Here is a 19,740-nt window from a genome sequence, read left to right as displayed (position 1 = left end):
AGACAAATGGAGATAGGTAAACCAAAGTTTATTACTACTTACAGCCTTGAATATAATAAAATCTGTGAAATAATAAAGGAATCCCTACCTATTTTACACACTGACCCAACCCTTAAAGGGATTGTCAGTGAAGGCTGCCAGTTCATCTCCAAGAGAGGGAAAACCCTGGGTAACTATGTTTCACCATCTGATCTACCAAGATTGACACAGAACTGTTGGCTTAAACAAAAAAAGGGTTTCTTTAAATGTAGACACAGGATATGTAAAACATGTGAATCTGTAAATGAAGGTGAATTTTTCACCTCTTCTAGTACTGGTACAGTACATCAAATCAAGTTTTACATAACTTGTGTTACTACACATGTCATTTACCTTTTGACATGCAGAGGCTGTTTAAAACAGTACGTGGGGAGGTCTAAAAGACCCCTGAAAGAACGATTCCTTGAACATGTGCGTTCTATAGAGGATCCGGATTCTGACACCCCCATTGCAAGACACTTTAAAACATTCCACAACTCTGATGCGTCTCTCTTGTCCCTGCAGGGTATAGACCATGTTCCACGGTGGAGAAGAGGTGGCAATAGACAAAATAAACTTAATTTAAGAGAGGTATATTGGATATTTACTCTAAATACGTCTATGCCCCATGGTCTAAACCTAAGGAGGGATATAGATCTATGTGTCTAGGGAATTGTACATACATAATAAAATTCTTTTTCTTTGAATTATATAAACTTTCTATAGTACTATTTATTTGTTTGGATTAAATCAGAATTTTAGCTATTATTTATAAATTTTGCTATTTCATGAATCAAATCTTTTAAACATTATAAAATTCTATTTATTTGTTTGGATTAAATCAGAATTTTAGCTATAATTTATAAATTTTGCTATTTCATGAATCAAATCTCTTAAACATTATAAAACTCTATAAATTATTGTATAAATGCAATTCTAACTATTATGAAATGTTTATCTATTTGTATGTTTTCCTGTTACTATGTAGGGATGAGTGCTTTTATATTTAAACAAGTTATACACACTGCATGAGGGAGATAACTATTTCTAAGTATTTAAATATCATTATATGAGATGTATCTTTAAATATATTCACAGCTGTAGCCTATTTAAGTGGAAGGCAGCTGCTGCTCCTTTAAGCAGTGAACAAGTGCTTGGTAAGCACGAAACATGTCTGCTGCATGAGGAGCGCAGCTTCTCTCCCTTTCTGTTGTGTGTTTTTAATCTGGTCAGTTGTGCTGTTGTACTGACGGACTGAACCGTATGCTGTTTTTAAATAATTCTAATAAAGTTTGGATATATTTTACACTTGCCGGCTCCTGGGACATCATTTTGCTCTTTTGGTTAATATAAACAAAGCCAGCATTCCTAATTTACCCTTCACACATCAATTAGGATTGATGGTGTAGCAGTGTTTGTAGAAATGTTTGTTATTCTCCCCAACAGAACAAAACAAAGTAAATCCTGCCTGGTATTAAAGGACCAGTCAACACAGTAGATTTGAATATTCAACAAATGCAAGATAACAAGACAATGCAATAGCACTTAGTCTGAACTTCAAATGAGAAGTAGATTTTTTTTCTGCCAATTTTAAAAGTTATGTCTTTTTCCACTCCCCCCTGTACCATGTGACAGCCATAAGCCAATCACAAATGCATACACGTACCATGTGACAGCCATCAGCCATACACACTTATTCTTGCACATGCTCAGTAGGAGCTGGTGACTCAAAAAGTTTAAATATAAAAAGACTGTGCACATTTAGTTAATGGAAGTAAATTGGAAAGCTGTTTTAAATGGCATGCTCTATCTGAATAATGAAAGTTTAATTTTGATTGAGTGTCCCTTTAAATATCCCTCCCATGAGTATAATCAGTTTGAATTTTACATTTAAAGGACCAGTCAACACATTAGATTTGCATAATCAACAAATGCAAGATAACAAGACAATGCAATAGCACTTAGTCTGAACCTCAAATGAGTAGTAGATTTTTTTATAACAAATTTCAAAGTTATGTATATTTCCACTCCCCTTGTACCATGTGATAGCAATCAGCCAATCACAAATGCATATACGTATAGTCTGTGAATTCTTGCACATGCTCAGTAGGATCTGGTGACTCAAAAATTGTAAATATAAAAGACTGTGCACATTTTTTTTAATGGAAGTAAATTGGAAAGTTGTTTAAAATGACATGCTGTATCTGAATCATGAAAATTAAATTTAACCTGAGTGTCCCTTTAATTCTTGTATCCTAGGTGTAGTAACATGACTAACAATTACAACAAAGTTGTGTTATTGTAGACTTTTTTTTTACTAAATGAACAAAAGCAATAGAGATAATGCTATAAGGAAAATGTAGAAATAATGGTTCATATAATAGGACAGGCTGAGTGCCCAGACATTTAATTGTGTTGTAAGATAAGCTGATAACAACATTGTTATAAATATACTAATTTCTTTTGGTTGACAGTAAATGCAGACAATCTACATAGCGCCATAAAATGATATAATGGCAACAATTAAATTGTCACTGTATTAAAGTTGTCTTTGCTGATTTGTGACAATGCTTTGTGGTGGTAGCGAGAGCACAGAACGCCCTCGTGAGACGATTGCAGAAAAGTAGCACTGATGATACCAGCTTGTGAAATGCTAACATTATCAATTTAGCTTAAATGTAATAGCTAATGTTGCTATTCTGCTGTGGTTACATTTTTATGGCACTATTTACAATATTTGTATGTACGTGCCAACACTGTACGAGCCTGGTGGTTGTAGAGTCTGGTGCTAAGTAACACATTTTTAGTTCACTAATTAGAATCTTGAAATTTATAAGCAATAGTATTTAAAAGCTGTAGCATCTGGTTTGTACCATTTAGAATGTTACCATTTGCAAACAGCAGCAAAACCTTGTTGCGTTGCTATTAAGAATATCAGCATTTATGAGTAATAGCAGACACTAACCTTTTTAAAGACGCAACCAGCAAAATTCACTAGGAATACTCTGCGGCCGATGTTTCACTGACCTTACCAGCCCCTTTAGCACTGCCTGTGCTACATTATTTTATGCAACATATTTATTAAAGAACTGAGTGAAACTGGAGAGGATACTGAGGCCAGACAAGCTGGAGAAACCTCAGGGAATTGCATCCACTGTATTCTTAGTCTATTTACAATAAAATAAATTGGTACAGTTTATATTTGAACAACATTCTATCTTTCTTTTAGCTTTTACAATTAAATATTAGGTGCTTTATTCAAGGGAGTCTGCTGAACTTTTCTTGGGGGTAGAGGTATAAAAATATGCCCCAGCATTTATGAATGTTCGTATATAAATCAGAGTTTCCAAAAGCCAGTGGCACTGTCATGCCAAGCAATTGACAAATAGGAGACCCCTGAACTTTCTATATTTATTATTGTACCATTTTGTTCTCATATCTGGGTATCGTTAATGATTTTGATTTCATCCTTTATAAAGTGATCAAAACAAGAAACCACAACAGAGATTGCCATAAAGATACCTTTTAGTAAATCTAAAATAATTGAAAACTGAGACCTATATAAATAAATAAATGTAGTACATTATTATTAATAAACTAATACAATTTGGGAAATCTATATTGTAAACTAAAATAAAGTCTTGGAAATGTTTAGAGAAAAGTTTAAAGTCTGTATTGAGGGGATTGCAGAAAAAAAACCCTTCACATTACCCAACAGAAAATATGAATACGGATTTAACATCTGGAAGATACTGCTAGACAGATAGTTGACTGTAGTGTCCTAATACTTACATCAGAACTTGGCTGTGAATTATATGATAACATTGTCTTTGTATGCAATAGTTTGTTGGCGATAATATAGTAGTTTAAGTAGCCTTGAGAGTCCAGCCTTAAACTGTTTTTTTTCTTTATGGCTTTTAAATCTATAGAAGATGCCTAGCAGCAAAGTAAATATTAGGCTGAATATAACATTCTACTGTGGATAAGAAAAAGTAGCTTTGACAATGGTGCTATAAATCTATATGTTTATGAAAGCCTAGGGACTTCATAAAAGTTTCCCATTTTTAAAGACCTCTGGTAACAACATTAACAATGAAAGTAAATCAGAAACTTTAGAAAAAGGTCTGTAAACTGCTACATAATTAAACATTTTCTTTAATGTGAAGATCATTTAAAGGGACATGCTACTAAAAAAAAATCTTTTTTAATTGAAAATATAATATATTAAAGGGACATGAAACCATTTTTTTTCCTTTCATGCTTGAGACAGAGCATACAACTTTCCAATTTACTTTGATTAATACATTTTGCTTTGTTCTCTGTTATCCTTTGTTGAAGGAGCAGCAATGAACTACTTGCAGCTAGCAGAACACATTAAATAAGCCAATGAAAAGAGACATATATATGCAGCCACCAATCAGCAGCTAGTTCCCAGTAGTGCTTTGCTACTCCTGAGTCTACCTATGTATTCTTTTCAACAAAGCATACCAAGACAATGAAGCAAAGTAGATAATAGAGGTTAAATGTTTAAAAGGACATGCTCTATATGAATCATGAAAGCAAAAAAATAGGTTTCATATCCCTTTAATTCAAAATGTTTTACAGTTCTTTGTTTTTTGAAAAAATGTGTGTGTTTTAACATGTTTACGTAACATAAAAGAATGAAAACAATGTCCCTTTAATAATAGCTACCAATCAGATGTATCTAAATTAAAGGCACATGGAAGTCAATATTAAGATTTCATGATTGATAAATTATGCAATTTTAACAATCTTTTCAATTTACTTCCATTACTAGATTAACTTTTGTAGTAATACTCTTGGTATCGATTATTTCAAAGTCTACTTAGATAGGCTCAATAGCAGCAATGCACTTCTGGAAGCAGGGATGTGATTGGTGGCTTTGCACATATACCTCTAGTAAGTGGCTCACCAAATGTATTCAGTTAGGTGAAAGAAGTGTACTTCTACTCTGGAGTTGACTTTAACTATGTATGTAACCCCTTATGCAAGCAGAGGTACAGTAATACAAAGCTCTAACACAGTAGTACAATTTATTTGTTCATGTGTTTGCCCCATTAAGTAATAAATAATATAAAAAATATTTTGTTTTTGGAATTCCATCCTTAAAGGGACAGTCTACACCAGAATTGTTATTATTTTAAAAGTTAGATAATCCCTTTATTACCCATACCCCAGTTTTGCATAACGAGCAGTTATATTAATATACTTTTTACCTCTGTGATTACCTTATATCTAAGCATCTTCTGACAGCCCCCTGATCAGATGACTTTACATTTATTATCTATCAACTAACTTGCATTTTAGCTAATCAGTGCTGTATTGTGCTGACTCTTAAATAACTCCCAGTGCGTAAGCACAATGTTATCTATATGGTCCACATGAACTAGCAGTCTCCTGTTGTGAAAAGCAAATAAAAAAGCATGTGATAAGAGGCTGTCTATAGTGGCTTAGAAACAGGCAGATATTTAGAGATTTAAATGTTATAAAGTACATTAATATAACTGTGTTGGTTGTGCAAAGCTGGGGAATAGGTAATAAAGGCATTATCTATATTTTTAAACAATAACAATTTTAGTGTTGACTGTCGCTTTAATGCCAGATACATAACATTTCCTGTTGAGCCCTTGGTCTGGGGAACCTTTTTTAACCCCTTAATGACCGAGGACGTGCAGGGTACGTCCTCAAAAAAAAGGCAGTTAACGCCTGAGGACGTACCCTGCACGTCCTCGGTGTGGAAAGCAGCTGGAAGCGATCCTGCTCGCTTCCAGCTGCTTTCCGGTTATTGCAGTGATGCCTCGATATGGAGGCATCCTGCAATAACCTCACATGGCCATCCGATGCAGAGAGACCCACTCTGTGGCCCTCTCTGCACCGGACATCGATGGCCGGTATCGTTGGTGGGTGGGAGCCGAATTGGGAGGCGGGTGGGCGGCCATCGGTGTGCCGCGTGACGTCAAGGGGGGCGGGATCGGGGGCGGGACCGTCGGGGGCGCGCACGGGCGCGCGCGCGTGCACGGAGGGTGGCGGGCGGGCGCGTGCACGGGGCGGGAGCGAGTGGGAACCGCTACACTACGGAAAATCTTTTAATAAAACCTGCCTAATCTTGTTTGTGCAAAAGCACAAAAAGCGATCGTGGAGGGGTGGGGGGGGGGGGTTGGTTTGTGTGTGGGGAAGCTACACTACAGAAACTTTCAACAAATTAAAAAAACAAAAATTTTTTATTCTAAACTCGGTACTGGCAGACAGCTGCCAGTACCCAAGATGGCGCCCATTAAGTTAGAGTGGGAGGGGATAGAGCTGTTTGGGGGGGGATCAGTGAGGTTGGGGGCTAAGGGGGGATAGTACACAGCAGCATATGTAAATATGCTTAAAAAATCATTAAAAAAAATATATATAGCTTTTATTTTAGTACTGGCAGACTTTCTGCCAGTACTTAAGATGGCGGGGACAATTGTGGGGTGGGGGAGGGAATAGAGCTGTTTGGGAGGGATCAGGGGGTCTGATGTTTCAGGTGGGAGGCTGAGCTCTACACTAAATCTAATATTAACCCTGCAAGCTCCCTACAAGCTACCTAATTAACCCCTTCACTGCTAGCCATAATACACGTGTGATGCGCAGCGGCATTTAGCGGCCTTCTAAATACCAAAAAGCAACGCCAAAGCCATATATGTCTGCTATTTCTGAACAAAGGGGATCCCAGAGAAGCATTTACAACCATTTGTGCCATAACTGCACAAGCTGTTTGTAAATGATTTCAGTGAGAAACCTAAAATTGTGAAAAATTTTACGTTTTTTTTAATTTGATCGCATTTGGCGGTGAAATGGTGGCATGAAATATACCAAAATGGGCCTAGATCAATACTTGGGGTTGTCTACTACACTACACTAAAGCTAAAATTAACCCTACAAGCTCCCTACATGCTCCCTAATTAACCCCTTCACTGCTGGGCATAATACACGTGTGGTGCGCAGTGGCATTTAGTCGCATTCTAATTACCAAAAAGCAACACCAAAGCCATATAAGTCTGCTATTTCTGAACAAAGGGGATCACAGAGAAGAATTTACAACCATTTGTGCCATAATTGCACAAACTATTTGTAAATAATTTCAGTGAGAAACCTAAAGTTTGTGAAAAAAATTGTGAAAAAGTGAACGATTTTTTTTATTTGATCGCATTTGGCGGTGAAATGGTGGCATGAAATATACCAAAATTGGCCTAGATCAATACTTTGGGTTGTCTACTAAAAAAAATATATACATGTCAATGGATATTCAGGGATTCCTGAAAGATATTAGTGTTCTAATGTAACTAGTGCTAATTTTGAAAAAAAAGTGGTTTGCAAATAGCAAAGTGCTACTTGTATTTATGGCCCTATAACTTACAAAAAAAGCAAAGAAGATGTAAACATTGGGTATTTCTAAACTCAGGACAAAATTTAGAAACTATTTAGCATAGGTGTTTTTTGGTGGTTGTAGATGTGTAACAGATTTTGGGGGTCAAAGTTAGAAAAAGTGTTTTTTTTTTCAATTTTTCCTCATATTTTATAATTTTTTTTTAGTAAATTATAAGATATGATGAAAATAATGGTATCTTTTGAAAGTCCATTTAATGGCGAGAAAAACGGTATATAATATGTGTGGGTACAGTAAATGAGTAAGAGGAAAATTACAGCTAAACACAAACACCGCAAAAATGTAAAAATAGCCTTGGTCCCAAACGGACAGAAAATGGAAAAGTGCTGCGGTCATTAAGGGGTTAATTTGATTTCCTAAAATAGAATGAAAAATTCAGATTCAATAGTTAAACATGTTTGACGTGTTTATGGGTTTGCAGTCTGATATGATGGTATTTGCAGTCTGGTAAGATGGATTATTCTTGTTAGAAATTCCCTATTTTCCTAAGTTTAGAATGTAAAAACACAACTTAATAGGACAGCTGGTCTAAGGGCAAATATTTATAGAAGAAAATAGTATAGAATGATTGACACTCAGCCACCTTACCCAGGAGAATTGCTGGCTGCCAATTTTATATTTGACTGACACCCTGGTTCTAATTTATAAAATCCATTACAGCAACAGGTTCCAAAACCTGTTACCAAATGAAACCCTGTTCCTATTGGAATCACCACTATTAAAGTAAGATTTGTATCGCAATTCTAAAGATTATTTCCATAAGGCAAAAAATACACCATATGTGCAGTTTTCAGGGCTACATAAGTAAGTAATTGGATTAGGCTCCACATTTCTATACTCGTGTAAACAAGGAAGGTGAATTGCTGATTTGGGCAGTTTTATGGTTTATCTAATAACTCACAGTACTATTATTTCCTCATTTAAATTCAATTAGCCCTAGAGAAGGAAAGAGTAGGTGTAATTTCACTTCCCAACAGCTAATGATAGATTGAATTGCATGCATCATACATCACAGCTGGCTCTTTAAATGGACAGTATTCTGTGACTGCAATAGATAATAATTGCAGATGTTTCTGGCTTTTCCATTTGTACATTTTATTTTATTCTTTCAAATATTTTTTCCCCTTCTTTCCTTAGAGAATAATATAAGTAATAATGATGTGTGACATTAGCAGATTAAGTTGGCTTGTTGAAACAGTCCAGTTGTTCAAATGAAAAATAACAAAACGTATGTAAAACTGTCTACAATGATACATCTGTGCTGCCTATACCAATGTAAATAATACAATAAAGACAACACAAGGTATTCTTGAAAAACAATTTGCCTTTTCCCTGATATAAATGTGAAATATAAATGTAGCGACATTACTTTCAACCACAGAGGATTAAGCCACATGTGTTTTTTCTATACACATTCAGTCAGTGTTCCACATTTATTTTAACAAATGGTTTTCTGCATTTTATTTTTTTTCTCTAAAAAAACTTTCTAGGTCAATTTTAGGTAACTGAAGAGTTGAAAACTGGCAAATTCTATGGGGCTTTTTTTTCTTGAGGGGCTTCTCATTACATAGAACTAATTTAAAGTGTATACAGTTCATAATAATTTGTGCTCAACATTTTTGGATATATCTGTAACATTTACAGAAAAATATATAAATATGGTTTGTTTGAGATGAAAACAGGTAAAAAGAAAATGTGTTAATATGCTAGATCATTTTATTATTACACTAGTTATTGTATATAACTGTGTGTTTAACTCTGGCAAATTGATTAAACACATAGTTAAAGGCAGCTCCAGGGCAGCAATGCACTACTGGGAGCTAGCTGATAACATCTGGTAGGCCAATGACAAGAGACACATGTTTGTAGTCACCAATCACAAGCTAGCTCCCAGTGACATATCATTTCAACAAAGGATACATAGAGAACAAAGTACATTTGAAAAAAGAACTTAATTAAAATTGGCTCAAAATAAAATGTTCTATCTGAATTTTGACTTTCCTACCCCTTTAAGTTTCATTGAATAAGTAATTTCATTAGGCTTACAAATAAAATTTGCTTCTTAATCATGCATAAGATGAAATGACAGCACCAAACTTTCTTTTTTTTTTTTTAAAGTTTGTAATCTCACATCTTGTCTTCTACTAATGTGATGTTTCAATTGTATCTTGCTGCATTTTTCTTTTTACAAATACTATTTTGTTCCCAGGTCCTCCTATCAGATTGATGGATGGTGAGACAAAAAAAGAGGGGCGTGTGGAAATTTATCTCAATGGTCAGTGGGGGACAATCTGTGATGATGGATGGACTGATAAAGATGCATCTGTAGTATGTCGGCAGCTTGGCTACAAGTAAGATCAATGTTTCTAGAGTTGTATTGTCTGAACAAACAATTTATTTATATAGGAGAACATTGATTTTTAACTTAAGCATTAATTTATATTAATAGCTAAGGTACATAGAAACACATATACAATATAGAACAGTCATTCATTGTAATGAATCACAGAAGGGAAAAAGAACAAGCCAGTTTAATACAGGTACTAAAGCATTTTTCTGGGTCAGGAAGCAATACATTGTACAAGCATAATGCATAATAAAGATGCCTATGCTCTATTATTAGATGCCATCACCTGGTGAACACTGTAGTAATAGGTGCATTAAATATGAATGTTTACTTCTTGACTGTTGTAAACAAACTACTTAGATATAGCTCTTAAAGGGACTTAAATGTTTTCTGGTTGACAAAGAAAATTTCAAATTAAAGGGACATAAAACCCAATATTTTTCTTTCATAATTCAGATAGAGAATACAATTTTAAACAACATTCCAATGTACTTATATTATCTAATTTGCTTCCTTCTTTAGATATCATTTGTTGACGAAATAGCAATGTACATGGGCGAGCCATTCACACAAGGCATCTATGTGCAGCCACCAATAAGCAGCTACTGAGCCTATTTACATATGCTTTTCAACAAAGGATAAAAGAGCAAATGAGATTAAAGAAGTAAATTGGAAAGTTGTTTAAAATTGCATGTTCTTTGGGATTCATGAAAGAAAACATTTGAGTTTCCCTTTAATGTGTGTATGCTGCAGAAAAACAGTATAACTTTTGCTAGAAGCAGTTTTGCTAATGGAAGTATATTGCAAAAATGCTTCTATTTCAAATTTAAATGCACATATGCATGTTTCAATTTTTACCTTTCTATCCCTTTAATTAATATATAAAATATAATTAGCTGCTTGTTTGTACTGTATTTCTATGCAAAGGGTAAGAGTATTGAAACAAAGGAACTTTTCTATACAATTCAAGTAATGCAGTGTTCCTCATCCGTGATTCTTAAGTACCCCCAACAGGCCAGGTTTTTATTATAGCTGAACTAGAGCATAGGTGAAATAATCAGTTGCTCAGTAACCATGGTTAATAACCTGCTCTCCCCCATCCGCTGTGTTCAGCTATAATGAAAATCTGGCCTGTTGGAGGTACTTGAAGACCACAGTTTAAAAACACTGCTCTAATGCAGATTTAGAATGAATTGCTAATATCTTTGGAGTTTTACAAACTTTTAGTATAAGTTTTATAGGTTCAAATCCCATTAAAGGTAGTTATTATTTTTAAAGTAGTAATGTGTGATTTGAACATATGAAATCACAAATGCTACTCTATTTCATATGCTTTTCCCGATTTAAAAAAAAAAACCCCACTATTTCTCACTCTCTCTTGCTCTGTCTCTTCCTCTCTCTATAAGTGAAATCAGTTTAAAGCTATGATGATTATTAGCTTGTGAGCACTGCCACTAATGTAAATTCCAGCCCTGCATATATGGTTCACGTTATATAACTCCTATTATATATTTCAAAATGACTGAAATGTGATATTTAAATAGCGATTGGATGTTGCTAATAATATGAAGCCAATACTTATTAAATATATGCTAGGGAAAAAAGATTGTTTTGTCTCAGCGAATAAGGGCTACCTGCGGGCAATCCAGGGGGGTTCTAGGGTTGTGCTAAAAGACTGTTCACCTAAACTTTGTACAAGCATGCAGAATTCATTCAGTGAGATTTTAGTTTCAAAAAGTTTTATTCAATCTAGGACAGAGATTCCACAAGTTTGCTAAAAAGTACAGGAATATCCATATACAAATAAATAAATAATTCAATAAATAGACAACTAACAGCTAGATTACAAGTTATGGCGTTATGGCTGCTCGCTAATTTCATGTACGTTATTTTCATCGCTCACCTTTCATAGCGCTGCTATTACAAGTTCTGAAAAAGCAGGCTTGCGCGGGCGATATGGTGGCATTGAGCTCCATACTTCACCCAAATACAAGCGCTGCTTTGACGTGCTCGTGCATGATTTCCCCAAACACATCAATGGGGAGAGTCGGCTAAAGAAAAGCCTAACACCTGCAATTGCGGAATAAAAAGCTATGTAACGCAGCCCCATTGATGTCTATGGGGAAAGAAAAAGTTACGTTTAAACCTAACACCCTAACATAAAAACCACGTCTAAACACCCCTAATCGGCCACCCCTGACATCGTCACCACCTACTTTTACAGTTATTAACCCCTAATCTGCTGCCTCCGACATTGCCGGCACCTAAATAAAACTATTAACCCCTAATCTGCCACCCCTAACATCGCTGCCACCTACATTACAGTTATTAACCCCTAATCTACTGGCCCTAACATCGCCACCACCTACATTACAGTTATTAACCCCTAATCTGCCGCCCCAATGTCGCCGCCACTATACTAAAGTTATTAACCCCTAAACCTCTGGCCTCCCACATCACTAACACTACATAAATATATTAACCCCTAAACCTAACCCTAACACCCCCTAACTTAAATATAATTAAAATAAATCTAAATAAAACTTACAATTATTACCTAAATCATTCCTATTTAAAACTAAATACAAACTTACCTGTAAAATAAAACCTAAGATAGCTACAATATAACTAATAGGTAAGTTTGTATTTATTTTAACTGGATAGACTAGTTAGTAAATAGTTATTAACTATTTACCAGCTACCTAGTTAAAATAAATATAAAATTACCTGTGAAATAAAACCAAACCTGCCTTATACTAACACCTAACATTACAATAAAATAAAATAAATTAAATTAATAAAATACAATTATCTAAATTACAAAAAAAAATAAACACTAAATTACACAAAATAAAAAATGAAATTATCAAAAATAAAAATGAATTACTCCTAATCTAATAGCCCTATCAAAATAAAAAATCCCCCCAAAATAAAAAAAACCCTAGCCTACACTAAACTGCCAATGGCCCTTAAAAGGGCCTTTTGCGGGGTATTGGCCCAAAGAAATCAGCTCTTTTACCTGTAAAAAAAATACAAACAACCCCCCAACAGTAAAACCCACCACCCACACAACCAAACCCCCCAAATAAAAACCTATCTAAATAAACCTAAGCTAACCATTGCCCTGAAAAGGGCATTGGGATGGGCATTGCCCTTAAAAGCTCTTTTATATTGCCCAAACCCTAAGCTAAAAATAAAACCCACCAAAAAAACTCTTACAAAATCCTAACACCAACCACTGACGATCCACTTACAGTTTTCGAATACCGGACATCCATCCTCATCCAGGCGGCAGAAGTCCTCATCGAAGCTGGCAGAAGTCTTCATCCAAGCGGGCAGAAGTCCTCCTCGAAGCCGGCAGAAGTCTTCATCCAAGTGGCAGAAGTCTTCATCCAGATGGCATCTTCTATCTTCATCCAGACAGCATCTTCTATCTTCATCCATCCGATGCGGAGAAGGTCTATCATCAAGACATCCGGCGCGGAGCATCCTCTTCTTACAATCGCAGCTGGTAAATTAAGTTTCCCTTTAAGTGACATCATCCAAGATGGCGTCCCTTACATTCCGATTGGCTGATAGAATTCTATCAGCCAATAGGAATTAAAGGGGAAAAATCCTATTGGCTGTTGCAATCAGCCAACAGGATTGAGCTTTCATCCTAATGGATCATCCAATCTGCCAATAGGATTGAGCTCACATCTTATTGGCTGATTGGAATAGCCAATAGAATGCAAGCTCAATACTATTGGCTGAAGATGCCGTCTGGCTGAAGACTTCTGCCACTTGGATGAAGACTTCTGCCGGCTTCAAGGAGGACTTCTGCCGCTTGGATGAAGACTTCTGCCGGCTTCGATGAGGATTTCTGCCACCTGGATGAGTATGGATGTCTGGTCTTCGAAAACTGTAAGTGGATCGTCGTGGGTTAGTGTTAGGTTTTTTAAGGGTTTATTGGGTGGGTTTTATTTTTAGCTTAGGGTTTGGGCAATGTCAAAGAGCTAAATGCCCTTTTAAGGGCAATACCCATCCAAAAGCCCTTTTCAGGGCAATGGGAAGCTTAGGTTTATTTAGTAAGGTTTTTATTTGGGAGGTTTGGTTGTGTGGGTGGTGGGTTTTTACTGTTGGGGGGTTGTTTGTATTTTTTTTACAGGTAAAAGAGCTGATTTCTTTGGGGCAATGTCCCACAAAAGGCCCTTTTTAGGGCCATTGGCAGTTTAGTGTAGGCTAGGGTTTTTTTTATTTTGGGGGGGCTTTTTTATTTTGATAGGGCTATTAGATTAGGAGTAATTAGTTTTTATTTTTGATAATTTCATTTTTAATTTTGTGTAATTTAGTGTTTATTTTTTTTTTTAATTTAGATAATTGTATTTGAATATTTTAATTTATTTTATTGTAATGTTAATGTAATGTAATTAGGTAGTTAGTAAATAGTTAATAACTATTTACTAACTAGTCTACCTAGTTAAAATAAATATAAACTTACCTGTGAAAAAGAAAAAAAACCTAAGATAGCTGCAATGTAACTATTAGTTATTTTGTAGCTAGCTTAGTTTTTTTTTTTTTTTTACAGGTAAGTATTTAGTTTTAAATAGGAATTGTTTAGGTAATAATTGTAAATTTTATTTAGATTTATTTTAATTATATTTAAGTTAGGGGGTGTTAGGGTTATGTTAGGGTTAAGGTTAGGGTTAAGTTAGGGTTAGGTTTAGGGGTTAATATATTTATGTAGTGATGCGGGAGGCCAGAGCTTTAGGGGTTAATAGTTTAATTTAGTATATTTCGTTGTGGGGGGCTTGCAGTTTAGTGGTTAATAGGTTTATTATAGCGGCAGTGTAGGCGGACGGCAGATTAGGGGTTAATAATATTTAAATAGTGTTTGCGATGCGGGCGGGCGGCGGTTTAGGGGTTATTAGGTTTATTATAGTGGCGACAATGTCGGGGAGTGGTGGAATAGGGGTTAATACATTTTAATAGTGGCGGCGATGTCCGGAGCGGCAGATTAGGGGTTAATAATTTTATTTTAGTGTTTGCGATGCGGGAGAGCCTCAGTTTAGGGGTTAATAGGCAGTTTATGGGTGTTTAGTGTGCTTTGTGACACTTTAGTTATGACTTTTATGCTACAGCTTTGTAACGTAAAACTCATAACTCATAACTACTGATTTTAGATGGCGGTACGGATCATGTCATTTTAGGCTGTACCACTCACTTTTTGGATTCACCGCAAAACTCGTAATAGTAGCGCTATGGAAAATTAATTTTTTAAAAGTGCGGTACTGACATTGCCTGACGGCCAAAAAGGTGTGCGGTACACTTATTCTGATAATACTTGTAATAGCGGCGTTAGGGAAAAAGCAGCGTTATGGGCCATAACGATGCTTTTTGAGTCATAACGCAAAACTCGTAATCTAGCTGTAAATAAATAAATAAATAAATACATAAAAGAGGAACTAAAATAAAAAGTAATATATTTTCAAATTGATTTTTTTAAGATGGAGCAAATAAAAAGACTGTTTTATTCTTATGGCTACTTTTATACCAACAGAAGGCTGGCTAAATACTATGTGTTCAAGTCTAGAACAAGCTGCTTCATGCAAAATAATTCATTTCTATATTGTCTTGAATGCATAAAGCAGAAGGAATTCACAGCAGACCTGTAAAGAATAATGAGCTTCCTTATTGTGGCCTTCTTGCCAAACCTGAACAGACGATCCTTAAACTTTTATTAGCCTAGAGTAGCTTCCAAAAAACAACCCACAACTGAACTTCGGGTTTATTGCTGTTAAAAATACACATTTTAATACAGTCTAATGTATTTACCATCCCCACCCTAATACCTGTCTAAAATAATGGGATTTTTTATTCTGAATATCATTTTAAAGGGACATTATACACTAATTTTTTCTTTGCATAAATGTTTTGTAGATGATCTATTTATATAGCTCATTAAAGTGAAGGTCAAGTTACAAGCACAACCTCACGGCATTGCATAGACTTATCAAAACGAGCAGGAGTTTAAGTCATGATTTTTTAAAAATCTATTTATTTTCCTTTATTTTTACCTTTAAACTGCTCCGCCGATAAGCGCAATACTCCGCCCGCCATCTTGACTAATTGATTGACAGATGACGTATCCTAAACCAACTAATTCTTGTTTTCCCCCGGGCCGTGACTTTTACGCAAAGGGGCTGAACGCCCGGGGGGGGGGGGGGGGGAAACAAGGATTAGTTGGTTTAGGATATGTCATCTGTCAATCAATTCGACAAGATGGCGGGCGGGAGTGCTGTGCTTATCGGCGGAGCAGTTTAAAGGTAAAAATAAAATAAAATAAATAGATTTTAAAAAAATCATGACTTAAACTCCTGCTCATTTTGATAAGTCTATGCAATGCCGAGAGGTTGTGCTTGTAACTTGACCTTCACTTTAAGTTTTTTTTTTAAATGTTTAGTTTTGCTTATTTTTAAATAACATTGCTCTGATTTTCAGACTCCTAACCAAGCCCCAAAGTTTTATTTGAATACCGTCAGCTACCTTCTCCAGCTTGCTCCTGTTTGTGTAAAGGGTCTTTTCATATGCAAAAGAATGGGGAGGGGGGAGTGTCTGTTATTTGCCACTTGCAGTGGGCTTTCCAGCTACCTTTTCAACAGAGCTAAACTGACAGCTTCTAAGTAAGTTTTTAAACAGTTTTATACTGGATTTTTATATCAGTATCTGTGCATCTTATTCTTTATAGTAGTGTCTATTACATGCAGTTATATGACAATGAGTGTATACTGTACCTTTAAGTATTAAATGTTGCTTCAAGGGACATGCAACCCAACATTTATCTTTCATGATTCAGAGAAAACTGTTTTAAATGGCTTCCCAATTTACTTATATTATCAAATTTGCTTTGTTCTCATGTTATTCTTTGTTGAAGAGATATCTAAATAGGTAGCGTGCACATCTCTAGAACACTACATGACAGGAAATAGTGTTGCCATGTAGTGCTCTTGCTAAAGCATAACATTGTTGCTGCCATGTAGTTCTGCAGACATGTGCACACTCCTAAACTTACCTCCCTGCTTTTCAACAAAGGCTAACAAGAAAAGGAAGAAAATGTGATAATAAAAGTACAGTGGAAAATTGTACATTCTATCTGAATCATGAAAGACAAATTTTGGGTTTATCTCACTTTCATATTAAAATTGATTTTGATAAGGAATGGCACATTTTACTTTTATAATTTATAGATGTAAGAAACAACAGTGTTTATTGGTTAGTTAAAGGGATATGAAACCCAAAAATTGTCTTTTGTGATTCATTGCGAGCAAACAATTTAAACAAATGTACTTTTCTTATCAAATTTTCTTTGTTCCCATGTTATTCTTTGTTGAAGAGAAACATACGGGTAGATTACGAGTTTTGTGTTATGAGGGGTGCGTTGCTAATGTGCAGTTTTTTCTCACCGCTCACTTACATACAGCGCTGGTATTACAGGTTTTTACGCTGCTTAAGTGAGCGGTGAGCTGGTTATACGTGCTCGTGCACGATTTCCCCATAGACATCAATGGGGAGAGGCGGCTGAGAAAAAGTCTAACACCTGCCAAAAAGCAGCGTAAATCTCAGTAACGCAGCCCCATTGATTCCTATGGGGAAACTAAAGTTATGTTTGCACCTAACACCCTAACATGAACCCCGAATCTAAACACCCCTAATCTTACACTTATTAACCCCTAATCTGCTGCCCCCAACATAGCCGACACCTACATTATATTTATTAACCCCTAATTTCCCTCCCCCAATGTCGCCGCAACCTACATGTTATTAACCCCTAATCTGCCGTCCCCAATGTCGCCGCCACTATTCTAAATTTATTAACCCCTATCCCTAACACCCCCTAACATAAATATAATTAAAATAAATATAAATAAAAATTCCTATCATTAACTAAATAATTCCTATTTAAAACTAAATACTTACCTATAAAATAAACCCTAAGCTGGCTACAATATAACTAATAGGTACATTGTAGCTAGCTTAGGGTTTATTTTTATTTTACAGACAAGTTTGTATTTATTTTAACTAGGTAGAATCGTTATTAAATAGTTATTAATTACTTAATAACTACCTAGCTAAAATAAATACAAATTTACCTGTAAAATAAAACCTAACCTAAGTTACATTAACACCTAACACTACACTACAATTAAATAACTTGCACAAATTAAATACCATTAAAAATTTTTAAATAAAATTAGCTAAATTACAAAAACAAACAAACACTAAATTACAGAAAATAAAAAAACAAATTTCAAGATATTTAAACTAATTACACCTAATCTAAGAGCCCTATCAAAATTAAAAAGCCCCCCAAAATAAAAAAAAACCCTAGCCTAAACTAAACTATCCATAACCCCTTAAAAGTGCCTTTTGCAGGGCTTTGCCCCAAAGAAATCAGCTCTTTTACCTGTAAAAAAATACAAACAACCCCCCAACAGTAAAACCCACCACCCACACAGCCAACCCCCCAAATAAAACCCTAACTAAAAAAACCTAAGCTCCCCATTGCCCTGAAAAGGGCATTTGGATGTGCATTGCCCTTAAAAGGGCATTTAGCTCTATTGCTGCCAAAAGCCCTAACCTAAAAATAAAACCCACCCAATACACCCTTAAAAAATCCTAACACTAAGCCCTGAAGATTCACTTACCAGGAGGAGTCTTCATCCAAGCGGCAAGATGTCCTCAACAAAGCTGGCAGAAGTGGTCCTCCAGATGGGCAGAAGTGGTCTTCATCCAGATGGCATCTCCTATCTTCATCCTTCCGACGCGGAGCAACTCCATCTTCAAGACATCCGGCACAGAACATCCTCTTCCAACGAAGTCTTCTTGCTAAATGAATATCTATTTAAGTGACGTCATCCAATATGGCATCCCTTAGATTCTGATTGACTAATAGAATAATATCAGCCAATCGGAATTAAGATAGAAAAAATCCTATTGGCTGATGCAATCAGCCAATAGGATTGAGCTTGCATTCAATTGGCTGATTGGAACAGCCAATAGAATGCAAGCTCAATCCTATTGGCTAATTGCATCAGCCAATAGGATTTTTTCTACCTTAATTCTGATCGTAATCTAAGGGACGCCATCTTGGATGACGTCACTAAAAGAGATATTCATTCAGCAAGAAGACTTTGTTGGAAGAGGATGCTCCGCGCCGGATGTCTTGAAGATGGAGCCGCTCCGCGTCAGAAGAATTAAGATAGAAGATGCCGTCTGGATGAAGACTTCTGCCCATCTGGAGGACCACTTCTGCCCGTCTGGAGGATGACTTCTGCCGGCTTCGTTGAGGACATCTTGTTGCTTGGATGAAGACTTCTCCTGATTTTTTAAGGGTGTATTGGGTGGGTTTTATTTTTATGTTAGGGCTTTGGGCATCAATAGAGCTAAATGCCCTTTTAAAGGCAATGCCCATCCAAATGCCCTTTTCAGGGCAATGGGGAGCTTAGGTTTTTTTAGTTAGGGTTTTATTTGGGGGATTGGTTGTGTGGGTGGTGGGTTTTACTGTTGAGGGGTTGTTTGTATTTTTTTTTAAAGGTAAAAGAGCTGATTTCTTTGGGGCAATGCCCCACAAAAGGCCCTTTTATGGGCCATTCGTAGTTTATTGTAGGCTAGGGTTTTTTTTTATCTTGGGGGGGGGGGCTTTTTTATTTTGATAGCGCTCTTAGATTAGGTGTAATTAGTTTAAATATCTTGTAATTTGTTTTTTATTTTCTGTAATTTAGTGTTGTTTTTTTTGTAATTTAGCAAATTTTATTTAATTTATTTAATTGTATTTAATTTATGTAAGTTATTTAATTGTAGTGTAGTGTTAGGTGTTAGTGTAACTTAGGTTAGGTTTTATTTTATAGGTAAATTTGTATCTATTTTAGCTAGGTAGTTATTAAATAGTTAATAACTA

The 19,740-nt window shown here is 35.6% G+C and overlaps 1 protein-coding gene across 3 annotated transcripts in view; it reads left to right on the top strand.

Moving 5' to 3' along the window:
• The window catches only part of PRSS12 (serine protease 12), a 504,723-nt gene that overhangs the window by 285,375 nt on the left and 199,608 nt on the right, over window positions 1–19,740 (top strand). For all 3 annotated transcript variants that reach the window (XM_053703591.1, XM_053703592.1, XM_053703590.1), the window contains one exon: window positions 9,666–9,807. In XM_053703591.1, the coding sequence (XP_053559566.1) occupies window positions 9,666–9,807 (142 nt within the window). The remainder of the gene's footprint in view (window positions 1–9,665; window positions 9,808–19,740) is intronic.

This window comes from Bombina bombina, chromosome 2 (genome assembly GCF_027579735.1).
Source record: "Bombina bombina isolate aBomBom1 chromosome 2, aBomBom1.pri, whole genome shotgun sequence".
Lineage (NCBI taxonomy): Eukaryota > Metazoa > Chordata > Amphibia > Anura > Bombinatoridae > Bombina > Bombina bombina.
The sequence above is the reverse complement of the archived record's forward strand: the minus strand, read 5'-3'. Positions and strand labels throughout refer to the sequence as shown.